At 51.1% G+C, this 14,461-nt stretch overlaps 1 protein-coding gene across 1 annotated transcript in view; it reads right to left on the bottom strand.

Moving 5' to 3' along the window:
* PID1 (phosphotyrosine interaction domain containing 1) overlaps positions 1 to 9,795 on the bottom strand; it is a 91,109-nt gene extending 81,314 nt beyond the window's left edge. The window contains exon 1 of the mRNA XM_082487035.1: positions 9,717 to 9,795. Coding sequence (XP_082343161.1) covers positions 9,717 to 9,746 — 30 coding nt within the window. The 5' untranslated portion in view covers positions 9,747 to 9,795. The remainder of the gene's footprint in view (positions 1 to 9,716) is intronic.
* Between the last annotated feature and the right edge of the window lie 4,666 nt (positions 9,796 to 14,461).

Raw genomic sequence — 14,461 nt, 5'->3', positions numbered from 1 at the left:
TTCCCAGCGGGCAGCTTTGCTGGTGGCCGTGCTGCCCAGAGCCGGGGCCAACCCCTTGGCCATGTCCTCAGCCAGAGGATTACTGGGCTTCGGGTGTCTCAAGAATCACTGTTGGGTTCACTCTTCGTTGGCTGCCAGAAAAATTAACCTCTCGGCACTCTTTAACAGCATTGCTCATCCCTCCAGTAGTTCATTTCAGCAGTAAACACCAAAGCTGTCTTTACTATCGGGATTTTCTCAAAGACGTGGTACCAAGCTCAGTAGGCCCTTTCAGGCAAACTATCGAGAGGACCGGCATAAAATTTTCAAAATATCCTTCCTTTGGATTCTAATCCAAACAACAGAGCACAGCTGTGAAAATTGAAGGCTGTGCAGATCCACGCTGTACAGGCTCCCTCTTAAAAGCACTGAGACAAGATTCAAGCTTCTATATTTTCTGATTTAAGTTTATGGTCAGGCACAGAAAATTCCCGTGGACCAGGGAAAAAAATAAAATAAAAGAAAATTAAATAAAAACAAAACAACAACAAACCACAAAGCAAAAAAAACCACCCCACATTAAAACTGGTCCAATATCATTCAGCAGTGCTGGAACTGGCAGCACAGAAAGCAATATGGACACTATGGGCTAAGCAAGCCAGCCACAGAAATATCTCACTTTATCTTCTGCACACACACGCAAATGCTTCTAGGTATGGATTCACCTCTGCCTTAAAATAGCTACATATAAGAAATCTGTTAACTTGCCTGTTTCTGTACCTGGCAGTAACACTTCCTCAGTCCCCTCACAAGCGATCCCACGAAAAACATCACTCAGCCCCTCAGACAATTTGAAATCCCTAGCTGCAAAGCAACGCGCAGCCAAAATCCTCTCTCCAATCTTTGTATTGACTCACTCCTGCTAATCTGATGCTTAAACTGACAATTTTCTGGAAGATGAAAGAAATTCACTGCTGCCTTCTGCAGACACGCAGCGCGGCGAGCCGCGGGAGAGGTACACGCTATGCCCGGACGCCCAGGCAGCTCAGGGAGCCGCAGCTTGGTGCTCGCTCAGGTTCAAAAAGTACTTTTCTGGTCAAAAACTGGGGGGGGGGAAATCCAGACAGAAAAACTAGAAATGGGCAAAAGGTTCTGTTAAATAAAAAGTAGTCTCAAATAGGGGGGGGGGGGGGGGGAATTAAAACCCTGTTTTTGAAGTCTGATGTATTTTATTCGAACAATTCTGCAGCTTGTCTTTACAGTCTCCAGCTCCAAGCTGGAGCCGGAAGAACCAGCACGCCATGACACAACTCTTCTCATGGTGCTCCTCTCGCCAGCAGAAGGGAATACCACAACACCGAGGACAAGATTTCTTAACATAACACTAGAAACAGAGTTCAGCATATTAATTTGGACTGAATAGTTTTAATAAATAATAACAGAGGGTTTGTTAGCATATTTTTTTTAACCAGAATGACTGGAGGGAGGGGTAATTCCCCCGCCCCAAGAAACTATACCATTTTCAGGTCAGTATCACCATCGTCGGCTCAGAAAGCGCAGATTATTCCTGACAGCAGGAAAGCTCGTCCCCAGATCTAGGAAAGCCGCAGAGCCGCTGAGATTGGCTCCGGAGAGCCTCCCCCTGCAGCCATTCGGAGAGGAAACGCTGAGTCCGCCCATCCCTTCTGTCTCTCAACACCCAGGCTCAGGGAGGGAATGGAGAGCTAGAAACTTGCAGGCTCAGATGATGTATGCCACCATCACCACGGAGGTCCCATGCCCGTGGTCCCCAGCAGACTCCAAACTCCCCTGCCCTGACTTCCAGCCAGCAGACACTTTCAGGAAGAAGCTCCATAGCATGAAGAAAGGTTTGTTTTAAATGAGACTGTACAAACTTTCTGGATCTCCTGTGACAGCCAGATGGGCGGGATTGCTGCCCTGCTCCACAATCCCATCAGGCTCAAGGTTGATACTGACCACAGTGGAGCCTGGACCAGATCCCACTGCAAGATCTTCAGGGTAGCTACTCCCCCAGTGGGACCAGACTCCGAACACCACTTCTTTTCTCCAGGCACTGAATGAGCGGGCAAGTTTTCAGAAGAGCTCAGTCCACCAGGTAAAATGCTCTCTGGAAAAGCCTAGCCCTAAATGGAAGCTCTGAATACTTGGACTCCAGGATCATTCTGAAAGCTTCATGCGAAACATATGGAATAACCATCTCTCAAACCCAGAGAGAGCCTGGCACGGGAAGAAAGAGGTGGCCACAAATCTGTGCTTCAGGACATTTAATTAACTTTCTACCTGCTCTCAGTGTTTTTGGCAGTTCCCATCAAATATAACTGGAGAAAACGTTTTCACACGAGGAGACATTCGAAAATTGTCTGGCATGACACAGACCCAGCGCCATGAAGGGGTATGGCACAAGAGCACCGACTGCACCCACGTTACAGCACGGAGATCCCAAATCAAACAGCACTGCATTCGCACCATAGCTTGGTCAGTAAAACTCATTATTAGTAACTCAGGTCAGAAATGTAGTTGCTAACATTCCCTGGAAGCACAACCAGCCATTAAGCTGCGAGAGGGGAGTGAAACAGCCTAAAAAAGTCCCCCGACCTGCTCCAGACCTCCCACCCCCTCCCTTGAAGTGCTCAGCACAACAGAGCACTGCGAGGGAATTTGGTCGAAGAGCCATCATTAAGAGAGTATCAAATACCAGAAATACACAACATATTTTTTTTTCCTCTTAAGGTTCTATGCATCAAAGATTTATATTTGCTACTCCGTATTTTCAATATTTCAGCAGGAAAAATGAATCATGAAAAGCTGTATTAGGTCTTCTCCGGACACAGTTACCATCACCCGCATTTAAAACCTTTGGTTGAAGAGTTCTGATGCACTTATTCAGGAACAGCCCAGAAGACAGTAACCTGTAACCTTCCCAGCCATTATTTGAAGTGCAAATAAGTTCAATTATTATACATGAAAGCACGGGGGAGGGAGTGGGGGGGAGCCAAGTACTGGACATTGCTTAAAGGGACTTTTCATCTAAACATCTACACGTCTCTGGGCCAGACTCCCACTTCGCTTGCACACAGAGCCACACCGCAAACGAAGTCACTGCCGTACTGAGCCACGTGAGAGGAGGCTGGCACAAAGCCTCAGCAGCCTAGCACATCTCCCACCGCCCAGCTCAAGGTCTGTCTGCTGCGAACACAACCACGCTTGGAAGGAAACGGTAACGCTGTGGACACACCACTGCCGACTGTCCTGCTGGCTGCCACCAGGGACAGACAGAAAGTAAGAAACAGGGAGTTAAAATTCTAAACTACTTGGACTGAATGCTTTAGATTGTCTTCCTTCAAGGAAATCACTGCTTTTTCTTTTTTTTTTTTTTTTTTTTTTATTTACTTTATTTTTCTTGGTCATCAAACAGGCTGTCAGCTTCACAAACAGAAACCAGCAGTACACTATAAACGAACCCTTAAGATCATTTCCCAGGGGGCTTTCCACAAGGCAGTCACTGATTTTGATTCTTTTGGTCATAGAATGCTTCCCAAAATTAGCATTTTTCCAGAGCCATTCATTTTCTACAAAGAATAAATAACGTAGAAAAAAGGAACTGCCCAAGCTAAGTGGTGCCAGATGAGCTTGCTGGAATCACAGAGCTTTCTTTTAAAGATCTCTGACTGCTGTAAAGTCATAGCAGCAAACTAGTGCAAAAACTTTGATGCCTTGAAAGATATCCTGAAGCTATATAGTGCCAAAACGCTGGGCTGAAAGACCTCCCGGACATTTGCATCCACGTGACTCAAGCTTAAATTTCAAATACTTTTCACTTTTTCCTTCTGACATAATATTTAATAAAACCAGAGCTCAGTAGTAGTATTGGTCCTGCTACATGTCTTGCAGCGGTTTCTGCCTCGACCGCTGTTTGCATGCTTTACGCTTGCAACCTGTTTGTGTTTGGTTTAAAGAAGAGTTTTTCCATATGCTTTTAAAAATTTGAAAACTATAGTTTCGACTGACTGTACCGCACTTTTTATTAGATGTATGCATCTGAACACCAGGCATATAATAGAAAGACGAGAAGTTCATTTTGAAAGCACCAACAGCACCTAAAACCACACTACATCTGAACAGACACAAACAAACATTGTCATAAAACCACTGCGCCCATGACTACCTCGAAGCGTTCACACACGGGTAACGCTGCCCAGAGCTGTCTTCTCTTTAGCGAAGAGTTTCACCGTTCCTGACATGGGAAAGGTGTTTGATGTCTACACCAGGGGGTGACGGATGCACGCAATATGCATGTATTTAGCAACAGCGTCTATCACCCCCAAATCTAAAAGCATCAGTAAATTCGAAATGCAGTGTTACGGGGTACAGCAACAAATCCCAGCAAAACAAGCGATGTGTTTATGAAGCCCCGGAGGGCAGTGCTCGCAAGTAGGCCAGAAAGTGGGCAGCAACACCCCCCGTACTGCTGCTTTCACTTTTTTCACTTCCATCAATACCTGCACTGTGGTTTTACTGCTATATCTTAATGATGAGGAGGTGACTTACACCAGCAACTCAAAGACTACGGTAAACTGATCTTACACAACTGTATTTCCCACGGACTTCACAGGGGCTGCACAAGTTACATGATGGCAAAATGAAGCCTCCGGGTTCAGGGAATCCAACTTGCCCCAGTAAAGAAGAACCTGAGGCTCCCATGCTCCACCACCCACTTCACTTCATCTCATCTCGCCTACCTGCAGCTCTCCCCTGCCGTATTTCACAGCAAATTAAAAAAGATGTAGAACTGTATTTTATGACCGAAATATAGTCTACCCACAGGAGAATACACTACAGCCATCCGCTATTAAATCGTTGCCCAGAAATGGCCCCAAACTGTGGGTATTGCTAAGAATATCGAATTTCCAGATGAGCAGACAGAGAATCACTGAAGTCTTACCGTGAACACTTGGCCATTTGCACGTCCTTCTGAAGCCGCTTCACCACCCGATGTCCAGCCCCGCAGCAGGGAGGCAGCCGGCCGGGCTGGGAGGCGGTGGGCGGCAATGGGGTCTCTCCTGCTGCCTCCAGTGCCTTGGGGCAGGCCCAGATGATGGCAGAAACCGAGTGAATGCTCAGCAAGAGGCAACCGCGTGCTCAAGAAAAGCATCTGGAAGAGCAGCGTTTTCCCACGTGGACCCACAGGCAGGGGCAGGACACGGGATGGGAGCAGGCTCCACGACACGGCACCCCTGTCTGCTCCCCACGACCCGACCGCTGCTTGTGCGAGCCCACAGCCACGCCACCCCCAGCAGAAAAGCGAGAGCTTCCCCAGAGCGAGGGCTCGTGGGCACGGCTCAGCTCAGGGAGGCCCGGCACTACGGCGCGCGGCCAGGCACCGCCAGCACCGCTGCATCCCCGCTCCAGGGCACACGCATTTGGACGTGGCGATCCCCATCACCCACACGTGCCCAGGGAAGCAGGGAAACGTATTAACAGGGCTTATAAACAGCACGACCTCGGAAACTATGCACCCACTGGGATTTATTATCTAGAAACAATGCCTGGCATCAAGCTTCCAGGAAAATTTAGGTTTCAACGCAAAGAGCAGTCATCTCTCAGACAGGCACACGAAACTGCACGCAGACCTTGTTTGCAAAAACCACTTCAGAGTCCTCATGGCAGCACCGCTGAGGCCGGCGGCTCCACAATCCCAGCTGCGCCGCTGAGGGCTCCCGACCCTCGTGTCCCGAACCCGGCACAAAGGGCACATTTGGAAATAATTTTAAAGGAAAATTTCAGAAGATTTTTGGCATCATTTCAACCAGTGCCGCTGCCACAAACATCGACCCAAAAATCAGAGCGCACTGCTTTTAACCATCGATAAGCTCTGCTGCAAACGCAGACACGAAAACCATACCCAGCGGGTACAGGGAGCTCCGGGCTGGAGTCCCCACCTTCCCAGCAGGGAGAACAACCCTGAAATACCTGAAGCACCCCCTGGTTGCGGTTCCAGCGAAGCAGACGGAGAGGCACACACGTGTGTGGTACGTTCACCCACACTTTACTGACCACAAACCAGGAATGCTGCCACAGAAATTACAGGGGAAGAAGTCTTCAAAAAAGACACAGCTTCAGATCATCTCTTTTACATTAAGCATGAATAATGTTAATGGCTGTATTACCGGTAAAATCACAACCTTCTTGAGTACCACACCAGAGACTCGCTGATCCCTATGGTATATTCCTGCAGGGTCCCAGCTGTGCCGTTTCCCATGTACCTGACTGCCCCGTGAACTTTGGAGAAAATATACATAACTATGACATCACTATAGGTGAAAGGATCACAAAAGTGGAAAGGAAAAGAAAGGAACAGCAGCAGAACAAGCAGGCTTCCCCGTATTATATTTTCAAGGAAATTCCAGAAACCTGGATATTTACATTTTTCTATCTTATTCCTCTAATCCATTGAATTAAATTCAACTTATCTTCCAGAAACAGCGAGGCTTCTTCATTAAGCAGCAGGGTAACAGGCAAAGCTTCCATCACAGAGAAGTAAAGTGGAGAACCAAGTGACCAGGGGGCGGGGGGGAAACTCACCCAAACCAAAACACAAGTGACCACAGCTAATTCCAGCAAAGTCAGAAACCGGTGCCCCCCAAAATTCAGCAATTCAGGTTGCAATTCAGCAGCAAGTGGCCAAGACAGCAGTGAGGAGATGTCCAGCTCATGCCCCAGCTCACCGCATTTTTGTAACCCAGCTGCTGATCGCGCTTCATCCCTATTGCGTATGCGTGAGCTCTGCTGCTGACCTCACTACTGGAATTGTACCCATTTAGTCAATGCCAAAAATTTCAGCACAAACTGTGAAACTTGACAGGACCGAGCACATTTGGAACAAAATTAGCTTTTACATGAATGGCCACAGACCAGGAACACACAGCCTTGTTATACACTGCACGAGACTGGGAAAGGAGACCCGCGAGCCATAGATGACCATGTCGGAACACAACAGAAGTCTTCACGCCACGATGCTCGCTCCCATTTCAGTTAAACACATGCAGCTCCCCTTGGCAATGAGGGCAGGACAGACCTACACCAACAGGCAGTCACTTCCAAAGTTGGTTCATACTTTCCCTTACTGAACCAGGCCAAAAGAAATATTCTGAAAGATGAAAATATTTTCACTGCCGTTTTACTTAGGACAGAGCTGCGCTCCACCATGACTGGATATCAATGCAAGATGCATCTGGGTCAAAATTACGCCACATACAGCTCACACATGAAAACATTAAGAAAGCTGTGCCAGCTCCACAATTTCCGCACCCACACATCAGCTTGAAGGAGAACCTATAAAAGACAGGGCTGGACTTGCCATTATACATTCCCCAAATATCCTCCAGTAGTGACTTGGCATAACCCATAATCACAGAACACACGAATACAGACCACAAGATGTCATCTACTCTAGCCAGTGACCAAATGCCCCCCTGCTACAACCAAAATCCCATGCCCAGCGCCCTCCCAACACATGCTTGCCAGCCAGGGACAAGCAGAGGGCCCCCCTTCAACACCTTGATGATACCAAGATTTATTTTACAGCAGCTGGGTACCAGGAAAGAGGGAGCTTGGGACAAAGAGCGCAACGTGGGACACCTGAAACTGAATTAAGATGTTGAGGGGGAGAAAGAAGGGAAAACACTTGTATTTATTGCATTGCACAAGCTCTCCTCAGGGGAGGCCAGACAGCGCCGCCAGCAGCTCCGGCCAATGCACAACATACACTTCTTGGGGACAGAGGGGGAGATCAGGCTACTTGAAGTGACCACGTTTCAAAATCCTTCCAGAGAAAAAAACAATAAATTCAAAGGAGTTGGGGATATTAGATAGTCTATTTCCCATGCAACTCTGGCTCGTGTGTATATGGATTAGGATCCAGCTCCCAACTACAGGATCACATCCTAGTTACTTTCAGCATCCTTCCACTCACTGCATTCATTTTGTCTGCTGTTCACTATGTTGTTATTTAAACTCTTGGGTCAACACAGCATTATTATGGGCTTCTTGTGGATTTTCCAAGGCTTTCCCCTTCTCCCCGTTTTAGGAGTTGGTGGAGCATCACCCCCTGGTACAAGGCCAAAGCATGGTTTCATTCTGCAATTTTGCATCCCTCTAACTTGTTTTTTTAGAGCACCGACAGCTCTTCATACGCTTCCCCAGCAACTCCTGTTGGCAAGAAACACAATTACGGGCGCTTAGCATTTTGGGAGGCTCAGGATGCCTGAAGTCTCCAGCTAGAGGTGACCAACAGTAGGTTGCACAAAGTCAGTGGCCACTGCTGAGAACTTCGGTGCTCGTGGCTCCCCTCCTGTAACAGGGAGGAGCGTGGGCTCCCCTCGCTACAAGCCTGTGTTGTGCTGCAACAGGTAAGCAAGAGGCCCAGCGAGCATCCCCCCTCCAGGCAGCCCTGCCTCTTCCCCTGCGCCCCGGGGACCCCTCCCGAGGGGACACCATGCTCCAGAGTACAGGCGATAGAGGCGCCTCCACAACCGGCCCAAGATCATTAACTTCTTAACACAGGCGATCTTCCTGCTTGTGTTCAATACAGAGAGCTTTCCGGCTAACATGGGGAAACAAATAAATAATAACACGCTGACACAGTTTTTACCCTGGAATCCATGAACTATGAATCACATCATTCCCATCTACTGAAAATCAAGTTTCTCGTTGCAGAGAAAAGTATGTCTTTTTAAGAACAGGAATTATTCCCGTTACTGGCTGCTGCGGATTAAAGCTCACAGAGCTGCTCAGCTTTACTATCAACACAAATAAAACCACTGAATTTTCTGCTTGATGATACCAAAGCAAATTCTCGATTTGAATTGCAAAAGCAATAATAACCTTTTCTCGTCACCAGCTAAGACCATTGATCCTTACTTAAAACGTCCAGTTCTCTCTCACCAGACACTTGCTCTGGAAAACTATATGAAGTCGACACAGCAGAACTACAAAGTGAGTTTTATTTCATCTTGCTCCCTGCCTATCTCAGATTTCATCCCGAATATGAAATATGCATAAAAGCATACATTAAAGAAAAGAGAGCCCAGGGCCAGCAGAGCCCGACCCGCTGCAAGACGGTACGGGCCACCGGCGGGGCACGGGGAGGCGGCGCGGGGGAACCCGACCCGGCCCTGGAGATTTGAGGGTGGCAAATGGCTCACGCGGGATTGTGTGTCCCCCGCGCTCCGCTCCGCTCCGCAGGGAGGGACCCGTCCCACACCGCCCATGCAGGCGGCGGCCGGGCCGGCGGGGCTCCCCCTCACCTGAGGGGTGCGCAGGAAGAAGCCCCCAAAAGGCGCTTCCCCCACCGAAACCTCACGGAGCCGCGCCGCCTCCCGGGATCGGGGTGACCGCAGCTTGCCGGCACCAAAACCCCGCCGGGAGCGCCCCGGAGCCGCCGGGAAGCGGCAGCCGGGACCCGGGATGCCGCCGGGGCAGCGCCTCCATCCCCCGCACTGCGCGTGTGTCCCGTCCCGTCCCGCGTCCCCCCCCGCCCCGCACACCCACCCTGCGCGGAGGCGGCGGGAGAAGTTGCAACAAACTCCCGGTACCGGGGGGGGGGGGGGGGGGGGGGGGGGGTGATGCTCCGCCGGCCCCGATTCCACCGCCCCCCCCGCCCTCCCCGGGCGGTTCCGCGGGTTCGTCCCGTCCCGTCCCCCCCCCCCGGCCCCTACCTGCAGCCGCTCCGTGGCCGGCTGCCACATGGTGCCGCGGCGGCGGGAGGCGCTGCCGAGCGGGCGCCGAGCGCGGCTCTCTGCGGGCGCGCTCCCCTCCGCGCCGCGCCGCTCCCCGCCCCGCCCCGCCCCGCCCCGCCGCTCCGCCCACGCCCACGCCCCGCCCACGCGTGTCCGCCGCGGGGGCGGGGGTCACGCGCGGGCTCCCCGGCCGGCGCGGGGAGCGGGCGCGGCGCGGAGCTCGCCGTGGCTCAGCGTCCCCCGCGGGGTGGCCGCCACCTGCAGTCGCTCCCACGGGGACACGCGAGGGAAGGGGGGCGGCGCGGGGGCCCCCCGGCCGCCGACGCACCCCGCCGCCCCCCGCCTCCCCCCCCCCCCCCCGCCGGCGCCGCTCTCTGCGGGCAGAGGTGCCAAAATCGCCGCCTGCACTGGCCGTGCGCGGGCTGGGAGGATGGAGGGGGGCCCCCAGGAGAGCCCTCCCCCGAGGCCGCCATCCTCACAGCGGCTCAAACTTTTCCCTCCTGTTCTGCAGGAGGTTGAAGCCGCTGCCGAGTCAGCAGGGCGCTGCCCCTGCCCCTGCCCGGGCTGCTGCTGGCACGGAGCACGGGGAGCCACCGGTCGGGGTCAGAATGCCTCCTGTCCTCTCAGTCGCGGGGTGGCCGAGGGGTCAGCACCACGCTGGCATCAAGGCCATGCCCCACTGTTTGACAGCACCCAACATCGACGGCTCCGGCAGGACAAGGACAGGCTTTGGGCTCTGCCTCCTCCTCTTACAGGGCGGAAAAATACCCCATGGAGCATCTCGACCGCCTTTCCCCATAACCAGCCTGAACCTCTGGTGCTGCTTTTGGGGTGCAGATGGCGGAGCAGGGACACAGCGCCCTGGGGAGGTGCCCCAGCCCTGCGGAAGCTGCAGCATCGGCATCGCGCTCGCCCTCGCCTCAGAGCGCAGTGCAGCACAGGCCCCAGCCCAATTCGGGCTCCTCCTGCCCCCCACCCTGTGCGAGGCCTGAGCCACGGGAGTCACCGACCATTTCCACCCCCGAAGTCTGGCAGAGCAGGGAGCAGCAGATTAAGGCACAGCACTAGCAGTCAACAGATTTGTTTCCAAACACGGAGGTGCCAAAACTCATCTCCTGCTGTCCCAGAGCGCGGCACCCACCCGCCTCGCCCCAGGCCTGTTGGGGTACACCCACACCACAGCTTACCCAAGCCACGCCACGGCGGCAGAACCGCTCTCAGCTCCAGCTGCCACACAGACGTATAAGGAAAATTGTTGTCAGTGTTATTAAAATAACGTATGAATTGCAACGTTCACGTCACCCTCACAATTATCTGACTTGGTATTTCCATCTCCTTGGATGGATCTGCTCTGCAGCACCTGCCAGGCGAGGGGGGTGATGCTGTTACTGGCTCCAAGAGCTGTCATCTAGCAGCACCCTACGCCGGCACGGGACGTCCCTTTAAGCGGTAAAAGGAAAAAAAGCCAGACCTGAGCCCTCTTTTGTTATCCAGCAGGTTAAAGGCAAAACCTCCAGAAGTGCTTGAAGGACTTCGGTGCTTGGGCCATGTTTTAAGACATGGCAGAGCCGCATCCCGGCTGCCACGCACAATGGAGGGAGCAGTGCCAGGAGCGTCGTGCGGCCACAGACCCTGAGGGGAGTGGTGGGGGCGGTGGGGTGGGTGGTCTCCCATGGCTCTGCCCCAGCGCTCACAAGGACACGCGTACGCTCTGCCCCTGGCTTGTTCGGGGACGTGCAGGCATCGCCCTTCCCTGTAGAGATCAGAAATGCCACAGAAAAGGGAAAGTCTCCGCAGGCTCCTGAACTGCAACAAAGAACATTTTTCCAGGCACAGAAGCTGCCTCCAGCCCTCCCTGCTGACCTGGAGCCGCCTGGGCAGCACCTCACACTTGGGTGCCGGCAAGATTTGTTAAGAAAGCAGAGGAGTGTGTGTCATGCTTGTCCCGAGCATCACCCACCAACCCCCCGCAGCCTGCCAGCCAGGCTCCCAAACCTGCTGTGGGCGCGCAAGCCCGAGGGGCAAGCGTGATACCATTTTGGTGCCGGTGCTTTAAATAGCAAAGCAATACTTAAGGGCATCTTCTCAAAAAGCCAGGCATCAGGTTCACCTGTGAAGAAGCCATTACCCTCTGCAGGGCGGCTCTGCCGTAAGGCTAGTGTTGAGGACCAACAGCCTGAGACGCGTTTCAGGACCCAGGCGAGGTTGCTTCTGGTCAGAGTGAGGCATCAATGAACGTGAACTTTTAAATTATTTCTGAAAACACTTCACCAATACGTCCCTTAGCAGTGACAGCCTAATTAAAGAGATTCAAGTCTTGCAGCTTCATTTACGGATGCATCACCCTCCTCTCTCCAGGAAGGGACGCACTAACCCTGCACCAGCTCCTGACCCCCACCGGAGCTCTCCCCTTCCCGCTCGCCAAGCAAACGCAGTGTCCCTGTCACCCTCTGGTTTCTTCTGGCTGATGCTGACGCTCCCGCACAAGGGCATTTTCTAAAAGCCTCGCTCTTCCTCAAGTGAACTCTGGAGCGGTTTCATGGATCCTTCCCACCCGGGGAAATCCACCCGCCATCGCTGCTTGAACCAGCCGGGAGCAGGCACGGCCCGGGCTGTCAGCAGCAGCGGCGCACAAAGGAAGTTCAGGATCTGCAATTAGCAGAGAGAGGCCAACCCTCCAGCTGCAGGCTGTGACTCTCTGAGTTTACACGACTTTTATACAAACTTAAACAACTGGGGGGGAGATCTGTGTTTACTGTGAAATGGGTGGCATGCTCTTAGAACAAACAAGGAGAAACAGTTGCTTACTCAATTTCCAAAAGGATATGAAAACAGAGAAAATGAATGCTGTAGGCTTTGTGCTGAGGTTGTATGAGAGGAAGGTGGGAATATGCTTATGAGTGGAGAGGAGCAGCTTGATTGCAAATTTCTGAAATCAAACTGGTTGATTAGAAAGCAATCTGTGAGCCCCCCAAGCCCCACCAGCACCCTCCCTGAGCCTCACCCCTCACAGAGACAGTGAGCGGCACTGGTTAGTCTCCAGGAGTACTCCACCATCACGTGGGCTACGGCCGTGTCAGGACATTCAGCCCTGCTTTTGCCTTTTTGGACCTGCCCCGCAATGCCCCTGCGGGAAACTTACTTTTCGGCCGGACTGGGCGTTGCTGGGGTGGCCGGGGCACCAGCCAGAGCCCAGCTCAGGAAACAATCAATTAAACTCGAGTGACTTCATGTCAGTCTCGCTAAGATGAGGTCATTTTTACCTAGACTCTCTAATATTTTAATCCAAGTACCATTTTTTATTGGTTGTCTAAGCTGTGCTGCATTAGGTAAGTCCTGCGCCCAGCCAGTCAGAGATCTTTTGCTTTTGCTAAAATAAATAGTGTAAATTCATATTTCCAGGATGTACTGTGTTCCAGAATGTGCCTGTAAGGAGATACAGGGGTGGGGGGGTGGGGGGAGTGGTGTTCAATTAATTTTCCTCCTACTGTGCCAAATTGTGGAGTTTCTCTTCATGTAATGAGTTAATATTAAGACAATTCTTTCCGAAGACTGCAACACATTACACAGGTTGGTCCAACTTCTCTCAGTCTCCTTCAGTTCTGTGCTCACAGGGCAGAAATACTGGAGCCGGGGGAGCTCTTGCATTTCAAAAGGGAATATTTGATGCAATAGGACCTATTTCACTTTCATTCACATAGTAAATTTGAAGCATTTCCAGCAACTCCAGGATATTTTCTCTCTTAATGGTTCACAGTTATTTAGTTTTTCTTCCTTTTGCACCATCTCATGCCCTAATGTAAGGTATTTATAGCAACATGGCTCCTCTGCATTTGAAAACAAAAATAAACTACTTTTTTTTTAACGGTAGACATTGCCTTTCTAATTAACTAAAATTGTCTAATTGCTGATCTCGATGAATTATTGGACTTCAGAAGCTCCATTTCAGCTTTCACTGAATCATGACTAGAAGAGTCATTCAGTTATTTAAATGCTGCTTCCCCAAATATTGTGCAGACTTCGCAAGTCCTGTTTCCCAGATCCTCTTTTTGATTACGCAAGTTTACAAAGCGTACACAAGTCATTAAACACATCTCTTTTTTTTTTCCCTTAAGAATTTGGTCTACCTTGGATTTGCTTTTGCAGAGTGAGGGTTTCCCTAGTTAGCAAATTTAATGTTCTGTGAAGTGCTGAAATTAATATCATATTTCCAAAATCTAAATCTAAAACCAGTGCTTCTTACTCTTAAACATGTTATCAACTCTCTCGGAGCAGATGCAGCATCCTTGCATAGATGAAGGACACCAGACACATTGTATGAGTTTTCTGATATCTTTCTGAAACAATGTTTTGTGCCTAAACAACCCAAAATATCCAAGTAATTCAAAGTGTTTTCTTTAACAACTGTCCTATTTTAACATTCAATTTAACAATAAATGTTTTTTATGTAGAACTTAATCTCTTGCAGATGGCAAAATAAGGTGGGATGGCATGATCTCAACTTTATGTCGTATCAGTAGGGTAGAGTAAATACCCAGGTTGGAGATTCCCAGCTCCCATGGCAGTGCCGTGCTTTGGAGACTTGGTGTGGGGGAGCCGCAGTGCGGGCAGTGCTCGGGGAGGACATGGCCAGGCTTCTGGGATGGAGACAAGCAGTAGTTCAGGGCAGCGTCGGAGCATCAGCAGTTTGCAAATGCTGGCAACAGAAACCTGGATTTTGAAGG

Source organism: Vanellus vanellus (assembly GCF_965231255.1).
Source record: "Vanellus vanellus genome assembly, chromosome: 8".
NCBI classification, from domain to species: domain Eukaryota; kingdom Metazoa; phylum Chordata; class Aves; order Charadriiformes; family Charadriidae; genus Vanellus; species Vanellus vanellus.
This window is presented reverse-complemented; position numbering and strand designations above follow the sequence as displayed.